This window comes from Ursus maritimus, unplaced genomic scaffold (genome assembly GCF_017311325.1).
Source record: "Ursus maritimus isolate PB19 unplaced genomic scaffold, ASM1731132v1 scaffold_7, whole genome shotgun sequence".
NCBI lineage: Eukaryota > Metazoa > Chordata > Mammalia > Carnivora > Ursidae > Ursus > Ursus maritimus.
In genome coordinates, this window is record NW_024426885.1 from 51,521,437 (window position 1) to 51,543,082 (window position 21,646).

General features: G+C 35.8%; 1 protein-coding gene across 2 annotated transcripts in view; it reads right to left on the reverse strand.

Annotated features, from left to right (window-relative positions):
* VCL (vinculin) overlaps positions 1-21,646 on the reverse strand; it is a 106,083-nt gene that overhangs the window by 53,135 nt on the left and 31,302 nt on the right. For both annotated transcript variants that reach the window (XM_008696060.2, XM_008696061.2), the window contains exon 2: positions 18,548-18,618. In XM_008696060.2, the coding sequence (XP_008694282.1) occupies positions 18,548-18,618 (71 nt within the window). The remainder of the gene's footprint in view (positions 1-18,547; positions 18,619-21,646) is intronic.

Consider the following 21,646-nt stretch of genomic DNA (forward strand, 5'->3'; position numbering starts at 1 on the left):
ACACCACCCACAATGAAAAGAAAAAACAATAACTCAAAAACAACCCAGAAATGACACAGATGACAGAATTAATAGACAAGAACACTAAAACCATTATTATAACTATATTCCATATGTTCAAAAAGGAAAGTTTCCATTTATTAAATAGACAAATTAAAGATATAAAAACAAGCCTCAAACAGAACAACTGGAAATGTGTCTCAGATATAAAAATACACTAAATTTTAAATTACTAACACATAAGATATTGCATGAAAAAAAAGATTAGTGAAATTCAAGTCATGGCAATTAAAATTATCCAAAAGGAAACAGGGAGAAAAAAAAGACTTAAAAAAAATGAACAGCTCATCATTGAGCCACATGGTACAACTTGAAGCAGCCTGATACATGTGCAATTTGAGTCCCCAAAAGAGAGGAAGGAGGGAGACAGAAAACAATATTTGAAGAATGATGGCCAAAATTTTTCTATATTTAATGAACACTGTAAAGTCCCTGGTCCAAGAAGTTCAATAAACTCCAAGCACAAAAAATATCCAGAGAACTACAAGGCACATCATAAATTGCTTAAAGGCACATTAATAAAATTGTTGAAAACCAAGATTAAAGACAAAATATTAAAGTAACAGGAGAAAAATGACACTTTATATACAAAGGAACAAAGAATAACAGACTTCTCATTAGAAACAATGCAAGCCATAAGACAGTGAAGCAAAGTACTGAAAGAAAAAAAAAACCTGTCAGCCTCAAAATCTATACCCCAAAAAATATACATTTCAAAAATTAAGGCAAAATAAAGACTTTTTCAGATATGTAAGAGCTGAAAGAATTCATCAGCAGCAAACCTGAACTATACGATAAGTGAAAGGAAATCCCTCAGGAAGAAGGAAAATCATATCAGATGGAAACTTGGATTTACAGGGGAAAAAATATGACAACTAACAAACAATAAAATGTTATAAATAACAAAATGTTAACTCAGTGAGTAAATATAAAAAAAATTCTTATGATTTAAATATGCTTAAAAGACAACTGACTAAAGCAAGAACTTTTTAAAAAATGAAGTTTAAAAAAAGTAAATTTGATTCAGCTGGCTAGATACACAATGAGGACTGGCTTTGCCAATGATTATGGCAGATGTTTTCCATAAATCAAATGAACCAAAATTACATGGAAACATATTTAAGACAGGAATATGATACACAATATGGCAGAAAATACATGCTGTGAAACTAGTTTCACGATTAAAAAATGTTTCTGGAATTTAAGAAACAAAACAAATGAGCAAGGGGGGAAAAAAGAGAGAGAAAAGCCAAGAAACAGACTCTTAACTGTTGAGAACAAGCTGATGGTTACCAGAGGGGAGGTGGGGGAGGCGGGTTAAACAGCTGATGGGGATTAAGGTGTGCACTTATGATGAGCACCAGGTGTCGTATGGAAGTGTTGAATTACTGTATCATACACCTGAAACTAATATAACACTGTATTTTTTTTAAGATTTTATTTATTTATTTGAGAGAGAGAGAGCACGGAAGGAGAGGGAGAGGGAGAAGCCGACTCCCCACTAAGCCAGGAGCCGATGCAGCACTCAATCCCAGGACCCTGAGATCATGACCTGAGCCAAAGGCAGATGCTTACCTGACTGAGACACCCAGGCACCCCATAACACTGTATGTTAACTATACTGGAATTAAAATAAAATAAGATCAATAAAAATGAAACTTTAAATGAAAACTTTAAAATTGAATTCAAAGGTATTTCAAAAGATCTTTAGGAATGGCCAACCACTCATTGAAGACCATTAGTTGAAAGAGCAATGAAGTCTTGCTTCAAGATTTTTTATATCCATTCCCGCTAATTCAAACATCTCTCTTTCCCCTCTTTTGCTTGACTAACCACTACTTATTCTCTTCGACTCTGCCTTTAAATGACTCTTTCTTCAGGAAACCATCCCAAATCTACAAGTACCTCTCCTACATGCTCCAGGAGACTTATCACCCCCTCTCAGTTTAGTTTTCTCTATTTTCCACAAAACTCTAACTTCAGCAAGGTCCAGAACCTTGTCTATCTTGTTCATTAATGTATTCACAACGCAGAATGCCTGACACATAACAAATGTCCAATAAATATTTGTTGAATGAACGAATATATGAATTTTCACCCAATACAGGCCCATAGAAATCATTACCTTTAAAAAGTCACAAAACTTGATTCTATTTCCAGGTAACACGAACACTGATGAAATTAAAGCAAGCAAACCTAAGAATCACAAAATGCAATGGTTGTGCTACCCCTACTTGCAAGGATCTAGTTACTGCATAAGTGTTTCAAATGTGGAAAAAAACAAAAAACCATCATGGAGAAAAGAAACAGAAAAAAAAAATGAAATCGAAAAGCTCTGCAAGAATCAATTTGATTCTCCACTAATGGTTCCCTTGTGTGGTAAAATGATAGGGCTAAAACAGACACTGTACCATTTTTTCTACAATAAGACATCTGATCTGTACATTAAAACTTAATGGCATTCATAAAAGCCAAACAAATCCCACCATGACTAACCAGTGGTTAGAAACAGATAGGAGTCTGTTTTGTCCGCGGAAAATGAGATTTTATTAAAACATTCAAACTGCCTCACTTCTTAAAGTGATCTTCTACTTTTTAACACAAATCTCAATTTTTTAAAAAGCATTTTAGAGAATGATAGTAGGGAGACGGTCTGTTTCCTAAATAAATATATATCTTGACTATATCCTAATACTATTGATTTAGACACTTCAATCGACTATCACAAGTTGAAAGCTTTAGTCTGCCTTTTTGAGTCTTTAACTTAAATTAACAGAAAAGTCTTATGCTTTAGATCAGTGGGCCAAAGACAGCCTCACAGGACCCAAAATATGTTCACTCATAACCCACAAATCCATTCTTTCCAGGATTACGTGTGATATAACTTGATACAATTTAAGATATATAAAAATCCCAAACTATGCGGTCCCAGGTGATTTCAATTATCACTAATTAAGAAGCTTAAGCTTATGCAGAATTTTTAATTTAAGAAATATAAGAGAAAAACAGATCCAGAGATGATAAAGACTGATTGCCATAAGTTATTTTTAAAGGTTCTACTAGACCGCATCCAATCTTAAATTCCTTTCATTTAATTCTTTCATATATTTGTTCATCTAACTATTGAGGACATGCTACATGCTGTAAGAATCCTAGGAATACAAAGTATTTGTAAGTCCTTACCTTCAGAGGGTTACCACCTGAGTAGGAGAAGGCATACATGTAAACAAATATCCATTTGTATTTGGTAGTACATCCAGCACATGCCAAGGGGACGCAAGAGTGGGAACAGTCATTTTTACCCGAGAGATTAGGAAAGTGGTGATGGAGAAGGTGGAGGCAACATTGCTCCTGCCTCAGAAGCTCAGCACTGCTTATAAAGATGATCCTCTGCATAGCATCTCTTTGAGTTGTTTTTATAATAGAATAATATTCTCTCTCAATCACACACACACAAACACACACACACACACACACACAGTCCTTTCTGTGAAAAGTAACATGCATTTGCCATAGACCTGGTTTGACTAGAGAGGGCAGTCTACTATCACAAAGTGCAGGAACTCATTCACCGTGAAGCCAAACAATCTCTGAAGGCCCCTGTAAAAATCAACCAGCCAATCCCAGCTCACTGACTTAGCAGAGGGAAGAAGAGAGAGCTCTGGAACAAAATAATGTAAAGGAAACAGTGTGCTGGCCTATTTAGACATATACTGCTCCATAACATAAAACTGAAAAGCTCTCTGAAATATTCAACAAGTTAAACTTCACCCCACCACAAAAAAAACAAAAAACAAACAAACAAGCAAACAAACAAAATCATGTTGGAAAGTGGTAGAAAGGGTCCTATAACAAAATCCCTGTCTTAAAAAAATCTGAAGTTAATCAGTATAGCCATTTAGGCTATTCTCTCTCTCCCTCTCTCTCTCTCACCCACACACGCACACACACACACACACACATTCTGTCTGCTAAAGACTGAGGTGGAGCAGAACACCTGAAAATTTGATTTCATGGAAGTCAGATTACCCTGGAGCACACCCAGCAAAGCAGGTGTTTACATTTTGGACCTGTCCTTTCAAGAGAGAGTTGGTCAGGCCACAAGCATATCCATCACACAAAACAACATTTGGAAGATAGGAAGGAAACAGGCGAAAGAAGGAGAACATGATCACCTGGTCGGTGAGGCACTCCCCCCTGTGCACTGCGCCCAGCACGTCCATCACTGCCACTTCCCACCAGACTGGCCTTGGCATAATTATTTGGCAGGCAAAATGGACTGTCAAGGCTATTCCTGCTCTTATCTTAACCTTTGTTGAGACTTCCTTTCCTTCCCATCTGTGTAGGGTCTCTCAGAGGTCAAGAAAGACCCAGATCACTTCCAAGTTTGAGAAGCTCATCATATTTCAAAATTAAGAAATGCAAAAACGAGGGGCGCCTGGGTGGCTCAGTCGTTAAGCGTCTGCCTTCGGCTCAGGGCGTGGTCCTGGAGTCCTGGGATCGAGTCCCACATAGGGCTCCCTGCTCCACTGGGAGCCCGCTTCTTCCTCTCCCACTCCCCCTGCTTGTGTTCCTTCTCTTGCTGGCTGTCTCTCTCTCTGTCAAATAAATAAATAAAATCTTAAAAAAAAAAAAAAAAACACTATTATTTAAAAGAAAAAGAAATGTGAAAACGGGGTCATAAAAATGGTGGTACAGTTAGTGTTTACATTTAATAATTTTAATTGCATGATAAACACCTTTTTTAAAGATTTTATTTATTTATTTGGGGGGGGGGTTAGGAGGAGGGAGAGGAAGAGGGAAAGAATCCCAACCAGGCTCCATGCTGAGCCCAGAACCTGATGCAGGGCTCACTCTCACAACCTTCAGATCATGACCTGAGCTGAGACCAAGTGTCAGATGCTTAACCGACCGAGCCACCCAGGCACCCCAACACCTTCTTTTAAGACTCCCTCTTTTTCTCTGACTACATATATGGTATCATTTCAAAATAATATTGAAGTCCAGGCCTGAGCCTGAGAGAGAGGCCAGGGTGTGGGGTCAGGGTCAGGCCCTCAAACTCTCCCTGCTTTCCCAAATTTTGAGCCTAGCCTCAGTCAAATGTATGATAAGTGAAAATGACTGCTGAGACCTCAAAAATTCTCCCTTCACCAGGCATTTAAGCATTTAAATTGTTAACCTGAGGAATGAGCTCCAGGGAAATTTCAGGCATCAGCAACTGACAGTTCAACCTTTCTAGTGTTCTTCCAATAGGAAGTGCTGCTATAAGTGATTCATTTCATCCTCAGATCTTGTTGTGTATATACACAGGATTAAAAAGTAATAATAAAAATAATACATGTGAATGGGATGCCCAGGTGGCTCAGTTGGTTAAGCATCCGACTCTTGGTTTCAGCTCAGGTCATGATCTCAGGGTGGTGGGATAGAGCCCTACATCAGGCTCCACACTCAGCAGGGAGTCTGCTTGAGGATTCTTTTTCCCTCTCCCCCTACCCCTCTCCCCACCCACACTCTCTCTCTCTAAAATAAATAAACTAATCTTTAAAAAAAATTATAGATGTGAAGATCACAAAAGTCTCAGGGAGATGTGTGAAAATAAACATTTCTTTTATATACTAGCCATCTGGCACAAACTTTTCTTTGAAATAGCAAAAGTAGAATCATTCTATGGCATCCCAGGACTAGGACTAGCCAATACGCTTTGGTCCTAGTGTTGCCATTCTGAGAAAGGTCAAGGATCCTCAGCCATTAGTCATCTAGAAACCTGAGTGAAGGCCACAAGAATAGTTACAGTTTTTAGGAGGGAGCTGGGAACATAGAGTACAATGACAAACTTTAATCTAGTTCATGTAGAAAGTACACAGTAGCAATTCACCCACATGTACACTGTGATAACACTACAACAGGCTGTTCCAACCCCGTGCTCCCAGATTTAAAGATCCTATAAGCCCCATCCACCAATTATTCTTTTCCCTTTCCTAACTCAGTGATAGTATAGGACACTGCATGTATACACCCAAAACTAAAATTAGAAACCACAATGAGTCATATTTAAAACATTCAAAGCCTTTTAAGGGCCACACCAATCTCTTTCTGCTGAACATGTACACTGAGATACTAAAGCTAAAAGATACACAGAAACACACAGGCTCACTAAATTCTTTTTTTTCAGATGAGAGTAGGAGAGTATGGGACCAGTTCTAACTTGGTCTTCAAACAAAACAGGATTCTGCCAGAGCCGAGAAATTAACTGAAGAGGAAGCACCATGTTGGGAAGGAAGGTTAGGGGTGTCACTAATGCCCAAACCACATGCTCTTCAAGTCTTGGTAGACCGCTTATTGGAAAGGCAGAGTATGAGTCATACCCTTTGAATCCTTTAAAGCCTGAATGATTAGTCATAGTCTTTCTCCCCACTTCCTTCACCCCTTGTTCAAATCTGGCATCTGTGAAGGGAGAAGAGATTCGAGCCTGCAAGTTTCAGGCAAGAACTCTGCTACCTGTAGGTCCATTGGCTTCTATGGTCCTTCCTCCCTCTCATGGTAAGATTACAGCAGAAACAGAAGAATATAGATGCAAGTGTGTCTTACAGAAACCAGCAGGTTTTTAATGTATCTTAAGGCTGATGTGATGAATAAAACAAAATTTTATTTTGAAACATTATAAAATCGTTGTATCTTTCGTTCTTAACCATTCTTAATCAAATAATAATAAAAATCTCACTATTATTATTTGAAGGTCCTTATGCTAAAAAAAAGTTGACAATCACTGTTCCATGGCAGAATGTAACAAATGAGTTAGGGGTATAAATATCTAAACACAAAATGAAATGGAATAGACACAGCAGAAGAATATTTTTACTTATGAAAAAAAACTGCCAAAAATGAAGATAGGGTTTACGAAAATATCTGGAGATACAAGTCAACAGGAGACTAACATCAATCAAAGTCATTCTTTTAAAAGGGCAATAAATGGGCACCTGCATGACTCAGCCAGTTGAGTGTCCAACTCTTGATTTCGGCTCAGGTCATGATCTGTCAGGGTTGTGGGATCAGGCCACATATGGCTCCGTGCTCAGCCGGGAGTCTGCTAGAGATTCTCTCTCCCCCTCTCCCTTTGCCCCATCCCCTGCTCATGTGCACAAACATGCTCTCTCTCTCTCTCGCTCTCGCTCTCTCTCTCTCATGAATAAAAAAATCTTTTTTAAAAAGGGGTAATAAATAACAAAACAACTGACAGAATTTAGGATGCAGGAGAATCATAACCTTGCAACCACTTACTACTAATAGTATTGCTTTGAAATACATAAAGCTAAAGCTGACAATTATGAGAAAAACTGACAAGCCTACAATTATTATAGGAGATTTCAACATACTTCATCATAAACTGATAGTTCAAACAGACAAAACAGTAAGGCAATAAAAAGTTTGATCAGTAATATTTAGGGGCTCCTGGGTGACTCAGTCAGTAGAGCGTGCTACTCTCGATGTCAGGGTTGTGAGCTCAAGTACCACGCTGGGTGTAGAGATTACTTAAAAATAAAATCTTAAAATAATATTTATATGTTGACCTAATTGATATAAAGAAACCCTAACCCAAGCAAAAGAGAATATACTTTCTTTTCAAGCACACATAGCACACTTACGAAAACTGACCATATATCACAGAACAATTTCCAAGAATGGATGTTGTATTAATCATGTTTTGGGCACAATGCACTTAAATTAGAACAATAAAAAGATAATAAAAGGAATTGTGAAATTTTTAAAACGGACTCCTCAATAAAGCATATTATTAAAGAGGAATTCACAACCAAAATTACAACTATTAAAGTTTCTATAGCTGGAAAATTCACAGTCTCATTTACAACTGCATCAAAAAGAATAACAAACCTAGGAATAAATTTACCCAAGGAGGTGAAAGACCTATATATTGAAAACAACAAAACATTAATGAAATAAACTGATGACACAAACAGAAAGGTATTCCATGCTCATGATTTAGAAGAATTAATATCATTAAAATGTCCATCCTACATGAAGCAATATACAGATTCAATGCAATCCCTCTCAGAATTTCAGTGGCATTTTTCACAGAAATAGAACAATCCTAAAATTTGTATGAAACCAAAAAGGTCCCAAATAAACAAAACAATCTTGAGAAAGAACAAAGCTGGAGACATCACACGCCCTAATTTCAAACTATGTTACAAAGCTAAAATAATTTAAACTGTATGGTATTGGCTTAAAAACAGACACATAAGTCAATGGAACAGAGAGTTCAGAATAAACCCACATATGTATGGTCAACTAATTCATGGCAAAGAAGTGAAGAATATACAATGGTGAAAGGACAGTCTCTTCGATAAATGGTGTTGATAAAACTGGACAGCCACATGCAAAAGAATAAAACTGGACCTCTATCTTTCTTAAGTAGGCTCCATGCCCAACACAGAGCACAATGCAGGGCTCAAACTCCCAACCTCAAGATCAAGACCTGAGCTGAGATCAAGAATCAGATGCTTAACCGACTGAGCCACCCAGGTGCCCCAAAACTGGACCCCTATCTTCCATCACTAACAAAAATTAACTCAAAATGGATTAAAGACTTGAATATAAAACTTGAAACCATGATATTCCAGAAGACAACATAAATGGTAAGCTCCTTGACACAGGTCTTGACAATGATTTTTCTAACCTAACAACAAAAACAAAAGCAACAAAAGTAAAAATAAGTAGGACTATATCATACTAAAAACCTTCTGCACAGCAAAGGAAGCCATCAACAAAATGAAAAGGCAACCTACTGAACAGGAGAAAATATTTATAAATCATTTATCTGAGAAGGGGCTAATATCCAAAATACATAAAGAACTCCTATAACTCGAGCAAAAAAAAAAAATCAATCCAATTTAAAAATTGGCAGAATATATGAATGGACATTTTTCCAAAGAAGACATACAAATGGCCAACAGGTATATGAAAGGATGTGCTATATCACTAATCATCAGGAAAATGCAAATCAAAACCACAATAAGATATCACCTTACACCAGTCAGAATGGCTATTATCAAAAAGACTAGAAATAACAAGTGTTGACAAGGATGTGGAGAAAAGGGAACTCTTGCACGCTGTTGGTGGAAATTCAAACTGATGCCGCCACTATGGAAAACAGTATGGAGGTTTCTCAAAAAACTAAAAGTAGAACTAGCGTATGATCCAGCAATTCTGCTTCTGGGTTTTTATCCAAAGAAAATGAAAACACTAATTTGAAAAGATATACGCACCCCTATGTTCACGGTAGCATTACTTATTACAATAACCAAGATATGGAAACACCTTAAGGGTCTACCAATGGATAAATGGATAAAGAAATTGTGGTATATATATAATTAAATATTATTTGGCCATTAAAAAAGAATGAAATCTTGCTATTTGTAACATGGATGGACCTCAAGAGCACTACGGTAAGTGAAATAAGACAGAAAGACAAATGCCATAACATCTCTCTTATATGTGAAATTAATCAATCAAATAAATGGATGGATGGATGGATGGATGGATGGATGAGCAACCAACCTCATAGATACAGGGAAGAGATTGGTGGTTGCCAGAGGCAGAGGTCAGGGGTGAAAGAAATGGGTAAATTGTTTGTGTCCTTTTCTTTAGTTTAAATACATTGAATAATAACAAAACATACCAATAGCTGCTTCCAAACTTGTAGAACTTAGGACAAAATTAAGAGCCTAAAATATATTTATTTAAAAACAAGAAAGCTTGAACATAAGGACTGAAATATTGAAAATAAGGTATTTAAATAACAAACTTAAAATGGAATGAATAAGCATAGGAATAAAATGTATAGCATAGGAAATATAGTCAATGATGTTGTATGGTGACAGATGGTGCTACACTTGTAAGTCCAGTACAACATATAAACTTGTCAAATCTCCTATGTTGTACACCTGAAACTAATATAACATTGTGTGTCAACTCTACTTCAGTTAAAAAACAAATAATAAACTTTAATAAATATGACAGAAGAATTTAATGAAATGACCATTGAGGGAAAATAATAAAACATAAATCTCTAAGATTACTAGTGACGAAAAAAGGCAGAAATAAATAATGCTGAACAAAAAAGGTGATATAACTAGAGGTGTTACAGATGAAAAATAATAGGTTACTATGAACTTCATACTAATAAATTTGTGAACTTAGATGAATGGTTAACTTCTTAGGAAAGTATCAGATTAGCAAAGTTGACTCAAAATGAATTTAAGACCAGAATTATATTTAAAAAAAAAAAAAAAAAAAAAGGACACTGAATGAGTAATCAAGTTTCTTCTTCCAAAAGATACTAGACCCAGAGTTTTATATACAAGTTTGGCCAAACTTTCAAAAAACAGATAATGTTTATGTAAACTGTTTCAAAAACTAGAAAAAGATCCTATTTTATGAAGCTAAAATAACCTTGACACCACAACTGGATAAGAACAGAACAAGGAAATTATAGATCAAGATACCTCATGAACAAAGAAGCAATATCCTTTTAAAATATTAGCAAATTGTGGGGCACCTCGGTAGCTCACTCGGTTAAGCATCTACCTTCAGCTCAAGTTATGATCCCAGAGTCCTGGGATCAAGCCCCACGTTGGGCTCCCTGCTCGGGGAGGAGCCTGCCTGTCCCTCTCCCTCTGCTCCCCACCCTGATTGTTCGCTCTCTTATCTCTCTCTCCATCAAATAAATAATCTTTAAAAATATATATTAGCGAATTGAATTTAACACTGTATTTTCTTTTTTAAAATCACAACCAAGTAGAGTTTATCCTAGAAACGCAAAGATGGTTCACCATCACAAAATCTATATTCATGTAGTAGACCAGTCTATCTCAAAAGGATAAAAATTGCATTACCATCTCAATAGATACAGGAAGAGCTTTAAATAAAAACAAGCAATCATGTTTTGTTTTGTTTTTTTAAAGACCTTACCATAGGAGACAATGAAAATGTTCTCTGAGAAAAGCTTAAAAAGCAACTGATTTTATTTGAAGAAAAGGACTGGAAAAAAATGATTGAAAAGCTAAGGACGGAAGCTAATAATCACCAATGTCTTTTTTTTTCCAGGTACTTTCACATACATTATCTCACTCATTTAAGCCTCACAAAAACTGTTAGGCTATAAGAGGTTATTTTAATGAAGAGGGAAAGAGTCTTAGCATACTGGAATGAGCACAGCGTGGGAGTCAGTCCAGGGTTTTTTGAATCCTGCCTCTACCACTGATGTAACTGAGAGACTTTACAACAAGTTCCTAAGCTTCTCTGGGTCTTAGCTTCCTCACTGCAAGATGAAGTGAATTAAAGAATACAACTTAAAGTACCCAGTTCATAAAAGGTATTCAAGAAATGGAGCTATTTTTATAAGGTTCTTTTGCTGTACTAAGGAAAGAACAATAAAGATTTTAAACAGATGTGGGGAAAAACTTTTAATCTTGAGAATTTCCTGATTTGGGACTTGACCTATATAGGAACAGTCAAGGTAATAATTAAGGGAATACTTGTGTCTAATTATTTATAGTGTTTCTGTTTGGTTTGGGGCAGTAGGGTAGACATAGCCAATGACCTCCATTCATCTATAAAATAAAGCAGTTGGAGTAAATAATCTCTAGGATTCCTTTTAACCTTAAAATGTTATGACTTTAACTTCTTTACAGCTTAAGAGTTGCAAGACACTGCAATATATCACAAACTACATCTGCAACATTCCTTCTGCGAAAATGCTTAGGAAAAGTGTAAACTGTTATCCTCTACGAGTGGTATAAAATTAGCACTGCCTGAGAGAGAAGGATGGACTACATGATTTCGTGGAAGGTCAGACGGTGGAAAGAACATGAACTCAGAAGCCAAGAGCCCACCAACAGGAACCATGTCCTGCCATATAACAAGCTGATCTTGGGTAAGCTAAAGTTTGTCAAACCTCAGTTCTTTACCTGTAAAATGAATGTATCGATATACTGAAGTTGATGTTATCAGTAAATGAAAATATGTAAGTACCTGGCCCAATAATATGTACTTTATAAATGTGAGTTCCCTTGGTCCCTTGATTTCCTTTCAATCATATGATTTTGATTACTCTGTAGAAATAGAAACCAAAGGATTGCACGTTTAAAGTTTTGTTTATTTCTTAATCAGAAAGGGTATACAAACTAAACCAAGGATCAAATCCCTGCCAAACTGTTTGGAACTCTTCCGCAAACTAATAATACTGACTCACAGTTCATTATTGAGAAGACTTAAAAACTTAAATCATTTTTGCTTGAGAATGTCTGTGAAAAACAGTAGTACCCAATTATGTTTAATGTGGCAAGTTCAAAGGTGAACTATTTAAAGTCTGAGTGTTTGCTCTAGGTCAAGAATGCAGTAAGTCAGCCAGCAGATGCGAATAACTGTCTCACAGAACCTTGATCATCCATGTTAAGAGACAAAAATCTTCTCTTAAATAGCAATGGAAAGGATCACAAAAAACTCAAATTAAAAAATAGAACATTAGAATCACATATGAGCCCCAGATAAGCAAAGTGCATTGAGTGGTATGATCAAAGAATTAATTCTAAAAAGAGAGATACTCTGGGCACTTCCACTGAGAAGAGTGTTTAAAAATATAAATTTCACCACAGATTATTTTGAGGGTTCAAGATCATAAGCAAAGGAAAACCTAAATATAAGGGCTGGTGATCTAAAAATAGGGCACCACTATTTTAGGTCTAAAGAGATCTAAATTAAGTGTAAGCATGTTTCAACCCTTTTCAAATTTCTTCTTTGTTGTACATAAATATCAATCAAGGTAAAACCATACAAATATTACTGTAATTGGGCCTGCCTAAGAAAGTTTAAGAGTTAAAACAAGGCAGTTTTCTAGGAAATATTTTTAATGGTAATCACGCAGATTGTTAATAGTACATAAACCCTTTTGCAGAGTATTTTAGGAACATTCTTTTATTCAATAGGCCTAGACATTACAATATGTTTCAAAAAATATTCCAAGCTGGTGAATCAACCCAAGTTTTGATGATTTCAAGCAGACTGTTCAGAGCAGCACTAAACGGAAAGTGGCAACACTTCGCGGTTCTAAATCAAACTATCATTTGCCTGCCAACAGACAAAGCCACTGATGCCCTTTTTAAGGAGCTCGTACCACAGGGCCACCTCACAAGTGACACGTTTTCATACATTCAGATACTGAACACCCTTGCATAAGGTCCAAAAACCACCTCCCTTTTCATTTCTGCCCCACTGCAGAAATAAGAATGAAATGCCATTGTACACTACACAGCAATTTTTCCAACGCAAATAAAACAGTTTGCCATAAACATCTTTTACCTATAAGGAATCCAACTGAAGCAAATCCACACTGGCAGAAAATGAATCTGGTAGGTTCACATGGCTTACCCTCCTTCACTAGCCTTTATTACTCAGCCGGTATTTGGCTATGAATTGTGAAAAACCACTTTCAGCCTGTCATCTTACTGCTCAAGAACTGCAAGAGTTTGCCCAGTTCCAAATTCCTCTGCCTGGCTTCCAAGGGCCTTTATCACCCAGCGGAACCTACCTCAGCTTACTTCCTACCACTCCCAACATGACTGTCCCTCTCCTCCCAGGCCCCACGACTTGCTCCTGTAGTTCATTCTAACCGCAGTATTTTCCTTTTCCCCACATCTATCTTTACCAAGTCCCACTTCCTACATGCAGCCTCTTTCTACTATTCCTACCTACAATGATAGCACCTTCTCTGAATTCCTATTATATAGGGAAAGTCAGTCTGCAATACAGTTCTTTTTTTAAATTTATTTGAGAGAGAGAGCACACAAGTGGGGGAAGGGAGTACAGAGGGAGAGGGAGAGAGAAACTCAAGTGGACTCCACGCTAAGCGAGAGCCGGACACCAGGCTCAATCTCACAACCCTGAGATTTCAGACCTGAGCCAAAACCAAGAGTCAGACACTTAACCGATTGTGCCACCCAGGTGCCCCTCCGCGTTATAGCTCTTCAATTTAAAACTTCTTAAAGCATTTTTTTTACTTCTTTTTTTTTTAAGTTGTTTTTTTTTTTTTTTAAGCAATCTCTATACCCAACATGCTGGAACTCATAACCCTGAGATCATGAGTTGCATGCTCCACCAAATGAGCCAGCCAGGCACCCCCTTCTTACAGCATCTTAAAAAAATTTCTCTGCAGTAGAAATTTGTTCCTCCATGATACAAGAAGAATAAAACCCACATAGGGGGCGCCTAGGTGGCTCAGTCCATTAAGCGTCTGCCTTCGGCTCAGGTCATGATCCCCAGGTCCTGGGATCAAGCCCCCAAATTGGGCTCCCTGCTGGTCTCCCTCTCCCTCTGCCTGCCACTCCCCCTGCTTGTGCTCTCTCTCGCTTCCTCTCTCTCTCCTTCTGTCAAATAAATAAAAATATTTTAAAAAAAGAATAAAACCCATATGTATGACATTCCCCACGGGTATATCTGGGATTATGCACAATTTCCAGCCATAACAGCTATAATTTCATTAATACCTCTCCTACTAAAAAAAAAAGCATAATATAAAGCAAGTGCCTATATTATACTTCAATAAAAATTAAAAGAAAAAAACAATTACCTACTAAACAGGAATGAGAGGGATGTTATTATACACATGACTTTGAATATGCTCAATTTACTTTAAAAAATAAAGCATTTGCAAATTTTGGCATTTTATTACTACTAATAAATAACTTACAATACATCTTACAAGTGATCATTCATAATACACTGGTAAGAACTGCCATCCTATGTAGCACGTGGTGCGCTGGACATAATAGAAGGTAATCAATAAATACTTAACTAACCAATTAGTGTGTCTAGCTCATTAATCAGTCAATTACACATAAATATTACTGCCGTTGCTGCCTGATCATGAAGATTGACAATGATGCAAAATACTCTTCTGCTGACAGTCTCCAAAGGAACAAATGACTTCTTACAGGGAAAATCTAACCAATATTATGCAAATCTAACCAATATTATAACAGCACAGCATGACCGTTACACTCCTGAAGTTTATGAAGATTGAGACCGTTTCTGTAGCAATCATCTTGCAACCCTACACTTCCTGTGCAACAGTGTGGCTACTATTACAATCTTGGGTAAAATTATTAAATTGTAAACTCTATATGCTAGGGCAGTTAGAGATCAGATAACTTTTGCTCCACCCAAAAAAAGGAATTCTGTAACAATGCAAATTTTGCTCTACATTAAAATGTTCTCATTTCTACAATAAGGAATTGCCCAAGCATTAGAAGCCCCTCATCAAAAGTTTTAACTCAAATATATAATCTTTAACTGATATTAAACCCATTCTCCAACATATCAACATGCCTTTAACTGCCAGTCACTCAAATAGACTAAGATTTGATTTTGATAACCCCCAAATGCTAAAAATGTCAAAAATCCTGAAAATACATCTTTCCCTGAAAAATCTCTAAACATATATCAGATTGCTTAGGTATAAATCTATCTAAAGACCAGGATTCTGTTTTCTCTAGTCCTGACATTCTAACATTCTAGGAGCAGAAATTATTCTAAGAATAAAATTTTAAAACATTTTTTTTCTTTAGTGTGGCCTAAGCAGGCACTATTTAGAAGTCTTTGTAAAAGTGGATGACAGAGGAAACTCTGTCATGCCCTGGAAACCTCCAAACATCAACCAAACAGCCCAAAAGAATGTCCTACTCAACAGTTCCAAGGATGTCATTAATTGCTTCCATCTGTTTCCCTCTCTGTCCCCTCCCCCTTAGAGTCAAGGCATCTACTAAAGTTATTTTCTGCTTCATTTTGCATTCTAAAGAAAAGCATGAAGAACCATAACGTTTTAAATTGTGGAATGTTTGCCCCCCAAATTTGTTTGACAACCACAGCCATATTGTTTATACTCTATCCTATTTTCAAGTAACATACTAAGTTATGTACTTTTTAAACATTGCTCAGTAAATTTTTCAGTTGATTGTAACATAGTGTTTTTCCCTGATTCTCCATGGAGACCGGGATTTTTCCCTGTGGTGGAATAAAGATCAAAACCTCCCAATGGTTTCACCTATTGATGATGCTTACCTAAATCAACTGTTTAAAATTGCATAATTTTATTATGCATAATTAAAATGGCATAATTATGACTTTCTAATTCTGCCATTAATTCCACATTTGTTGGAATTCCCCTCATCAACTAGCGTTATTAGGCTACTCTGAGCTAGTCTGTACACGGAAAGCAAGATAGTTACAATTTTGGGGGAGGGGGATGACAACTTTAACATCTATTCCCTTAGCAACTTCCAAATATACAATACAGTATTGTTAACTATAGTTACTATGCTGTACATTACATTCCCAGGACTTATCTTATAAATGAAGTCTGTACTTTTCAACCACCTTCATTCACTTCCCCCATATACACACACAAACATATCATATTTTCTTTATCCATTCATTCTCTGATGGACACTTGGGTTGTTTCTATGTTTTGGCTATTATAAGTAATGTTGCAATGAACATGGGAGTGCAGGTATCTTTTTGAGATCGTGATTTTGTTTCCTTTGGATAAATATACAGAAGTAGAATTGCTGGATCATATGGTAGTTCTGACAGCACAGGACTCCTCTTAATATTACCATGTGGATGAAATGGCACATAAACAAAGTAGGCTCACATTGGTTAGAGCTGGAAGAAACCTTGGAGGTTACCAATTCCAATGAAGGCAAATCAGACAAGATACTCCCACAAAACAGGCTCTACAAAAAAACACAGATGCTTCTGGCCCCTTACTTCCTGACACATGAACATTTTGCAGAATTAACAGAAACACCGTTATGTAGAAGCACCCACACAAGTAAGTTAGAAATAAGAAGACATCAATATGGGTGAAATTTTGCATCTGTTCAATGAAAATAGAACATAAGGAGGATAAAAATAAAGGAATACTTCTCACTTTATTTAAAATTGTGATATGTAACATACATACAGAAAACTGTATAAAACATATGTATAATATAAAGAATAAAACAACCACCCATATAACTCAACACTTATGTCAAGAAATACATTACCATTTTATTTGTTTGTTTGGGTTTTTTTTTTACATTATTACCATTTTGGAAGCCCCCGTGTGCCTCTCCCCAAGTATAGCCCTCCTCCTTCCTCTGAGAGGTACTACTACCCGGATTTTTGCAATCATTATTTCCTTACTTATCTTTATCTCTTTACCACATAAATAGGCATCCTTAAACAACACAGTTTATTTCTACATATTTTTGAACTTTAAATAAATGGGACCTGCCTACATATCTATCATTCATTTCTCTCAATTATTTTTGATATTCATTCATTTTTTTAATTAAGGTGAAATTCATGTAACATAAAATTAACCATTTTCAATCCTTTTCATTACTGATTAGTATTCCAATTTATGACTATACCATAATTGTTTTCATCCATTCTACTATAAATAGATCATGAACAATGTTGATACCAATATTTTCATATATAGATCCTAGTGTGCATGAGCATTAGTTTCTCTAACAATTACCTGTCTTCTACTTTACTAACACCAAACTGTTTTCCAAAGTGGCTGCACCAATTTACATTACCAATAGCAGTGTTTGAGAGTTCCAATTGCTCCACATCCTTATCAACAACGGATATTATCAGACTTCTTAATGTAGAGGTTATAATAGAATAATTTGCACTGATGACTAATGAGATAGAGCACCTGTTCATAATTTTTTGGCCATTTGGGTTTCCTCTCTTTTGAAGTGCCTATTCAAATCCTTTGCCCTTCTTTTTGTAACTGAATAGACTTACCTTACTCTTGACTTGTAGAGGTTCTGCATTTTTTTTTTTGTCTTATGCGTCAGCCTTTACTTTTACATGGTACTTGACTGCCACAGAATAAAGCCATTGAGCGAAGACAACATAATCAAGAACTTTACAAAGTTTTAACTAATCAAAAGTTAGCATCTCTGCTTTTACTCAGGATAGGCCAAAACACCTGCAAATTATTTGTAGGAGTTTGGGTGATATGTAAATATAACTGAAATTTAAAATGCTACTGAAATACATTGTAATTAATTTTTTAAAGTTTGTATCTATTGTTATTCCCTTATCTCCGAGCAAAGGTGTTCAGCGTATTACTCAGATTCATGCCTGCTAAGGTCAGAATGTTTCTGAATCCCTTCCATTCCAGACAATGAAACTCAGAAATTATAGTTTTATTAAAAATTATTATGTCAAAAATGCCTAACAGCAGTGAATACAATCAACAGTAGGAAACCAGAGTGTTAAAAGATCAAAAGTCAAAATTTCAATTGTAAATACTTTAAAAAAAAAAAAGCTGTTCCTGGAATCATTAAATTTTCTTTCCTAACAAGAGGATTATTCTGCTTAGCAAGAGAAGAATGTTTTAATTACTCACTTAATAAATGCTGGTGGCATATCTCTCTTCAAAATCTGATCCTCAGTGGTTTGAACAGTCTCTTTTCCAACCTACAGAAGAAAAAGATTCACAATTCAATAATAAATTCTCAGACTTCTAAAAACTATTACTTCACTATGGACTCTGAGAAACAAACTGAGGGCTTCAGGGGGGGAAATGGGGGAATGGGATAGGCTGGTGATGGGTAGTAAGAAGGGCACGTATTACATGGTGCACTGGGTGTTATAGGCAACTAATGAATCATGGAACTTTACATCAAAAACCAGGGATGTACTGTATGGTGACTAACATAATATAATAAAAAAATATTATAAAAAAAAACATTACTTCAACATATTTGAAACATATACTTTACATATAATCTATCATTGAAGTTTCTGGATTCAAAGAAAATTTCTGGATTTATGAAATTATCAAGATTGTTCCCATATATGCTTCCACAATATACTTGGATAACAATATGGAGTACAAACATAATGTATTGGGGCACCTGGGTGGCTTAGTCGTTAAGCATCTGCCTTCAGCTCAGGGCGTGATCCCAGAGTCCTGGGATAGAGCCCTGCATCAGGCTCCCTGCTCTGCTGGGAGCCTCCTTCTTCCTCTCCCACTCCCCCTGCCTGTCTCTCTCTCTGTCAAATAGATAAATAAAATCTTTAAAAAAAAAAAACCCATAATGTATGACACCTTCTTCAGAATAACTCATTTGAAGGCACCACTGAGCACAGTAAAAAAAAAAAGAGAGAGAGAGAGACAAATTCATCACTGAGATTTAAGTGTATATGTTTAATTGGCAAACTGCTATATCTCTTTTTTTTAAGATTTTATTTTTAAGCAATCTCTACACCCAATGTGGGGTTCGAATTCACAACCCCAAGATCAAGAGTCGCATGCTCTACCAACTGAGCCAGCCAGGTACCCTATATCTCTAAAACAATTCATGAAGCACATGAATTAAGCAAGGTAAGTAGGCTAAAATGTCTACACAGAAAAAAACAGATGTTACTGGAACTGAAAAAATATGAAGCAATTACGATGCTGAAACTAGAAACCAAACATAAGAAAATACGCAACTTCACCAGTCATCTAATAAATTCAAACTAAAACATGATTTTTCCCCTAATTATAGAGCTACTTTTAAAAAAATAATATAAAATGCTAAATTCTACAATGGAATAGTTTTATATCCTTCTAGTGGCAATGTAAACTGGCATACTCTCTTTAGAAAAGGATTTGCTAATACGAATTAAGAAATATAAAAAAATGTCATATCTATGAATTCCACTAATGAGAATATACCCTATAAGCAATAATACTAAATGTAGTAATAACAATATTCACAAAAATATTCACTATCATGTTAGTTATAAAAGCTAAAATATTTTTTAAATAACTTATCCAACAATGAGGAACAGTTAAGTAAATTAAGATATATCTTTAAATAGTGTACTATAGGGCCATTAAAACAATCATTATAAAGACTCAACACTACAGAAAGATGTTTATGTCATTATATTTCATTTAAAAGGAATAAAAATAAATACAGAATGATTACAACAAACCAAAAAAATCCATATGCATGAAGTAAAACACTGGAAGAATACAAAACGAAATGTTAACAGTGGTTATAATGCTGCTTAGGAAATTCTGTATCTGTATATCCTTTATTCTAATTTTCTGAAATGTGAATATACAATTTTTTTAATTTAAAAAGTAATATTAAAATGTTACTCTGGGTTATTTAGATGCAACTATTTTCTACCTAATAACTGTAATAATTATGTCATTTCATATAAATCTTCCAAATAGTAATAGCTTTATAAAAATATATCAAAATATTAAAAGTCACACTAACCAGATTGTGTATATGTGCAGATGTATTTATTATACCACAAATGGTACACAAACTCGCTTTCTTCAAGATTACTCCAATGTAGGGCTTAGATGTCAATTTTTCTTTCACTACATTTATATCCCATATTCTACAGTACTTTAAAAGAGGTTAAATTTGAATACAGTAAATGGGGAAATTCACTCATTTTATCAACATAAAGCTACACAAAAGTGCTAAATCACAAATATAAACCACAGCTTGATACAGAAATCGTGAAAAATTTTAAAAACCAGAATGGAAATTATCTCAATCCTACTATTTAACCATTTAACTTTCGATTGAGTTTAAAGAAGAAAAATGAGTAAGAGAAATCCCTAAGTGCACAGTAAATCAGCTAAAGAAAAATAATACAATAAAGTATTCTCAGGGACTACAAGTCATGCATAAGTTAATGAATACAAGTTTTTTCTCTCAAGTTAATAGCTCAGAAAAAAGCAAAACACATATAACACTGTGTAATACCCAGAGCTCTTGTAGACAATAGACTGTCTGTATCATAATAAAAGACTTTCAAATCAGCAGCTGATTCTCTAGAAGTTTCTCAGATCAAAACATGACAGAATATTTCCAGATGTATTGTTCACTATATTTTCCAACTAAAATCAACCATTCAAAAAGCTGTGGGCCATGATTTCATGAAGTAAAAAATGAAGTTCAGCAACAAAGTCACTAGTTCATACTAAGTATGAAGGGCCTAGAAGGATATTCACATTTAGACACATGGAGATTTATTTTACACACACAGAGACAGAGCAAGGGAAGAAGAGGAGTGAGTTCCTCTTATAACTCCTTTAGGAAACATTCAGTTATTCAGCATTATTAAACATTTACTGATCACAACTACATAAGCCAGGCGCTGTTCTAGGTACTGGGGGGTAGAACAGGGAGTAAAAATAAGTCTCCTGCCCTCGTGGAACTTATATTCCAGTAGTAGACAGAGAGTATACAAGTAAATAAATAAACCAACAAAATTCATCCCAGATAAGGGTGATGCCATAAAGTGTACGGGGCAGGAGTAGGGGGCCTACTTCAAGGAGAGTGGATAAAGAAGGCTTCTCTGAGGAAGTTACACTGGAGTTGAGGTTCTGAAGCTGAGAAGAAACCATTCACGCAGGAGCTGGGAAAGAACACTCTAGAGGGAGAAACAAGAAAAAAGACCCCATGGCAGGAAAGTTTGAGTATATTTA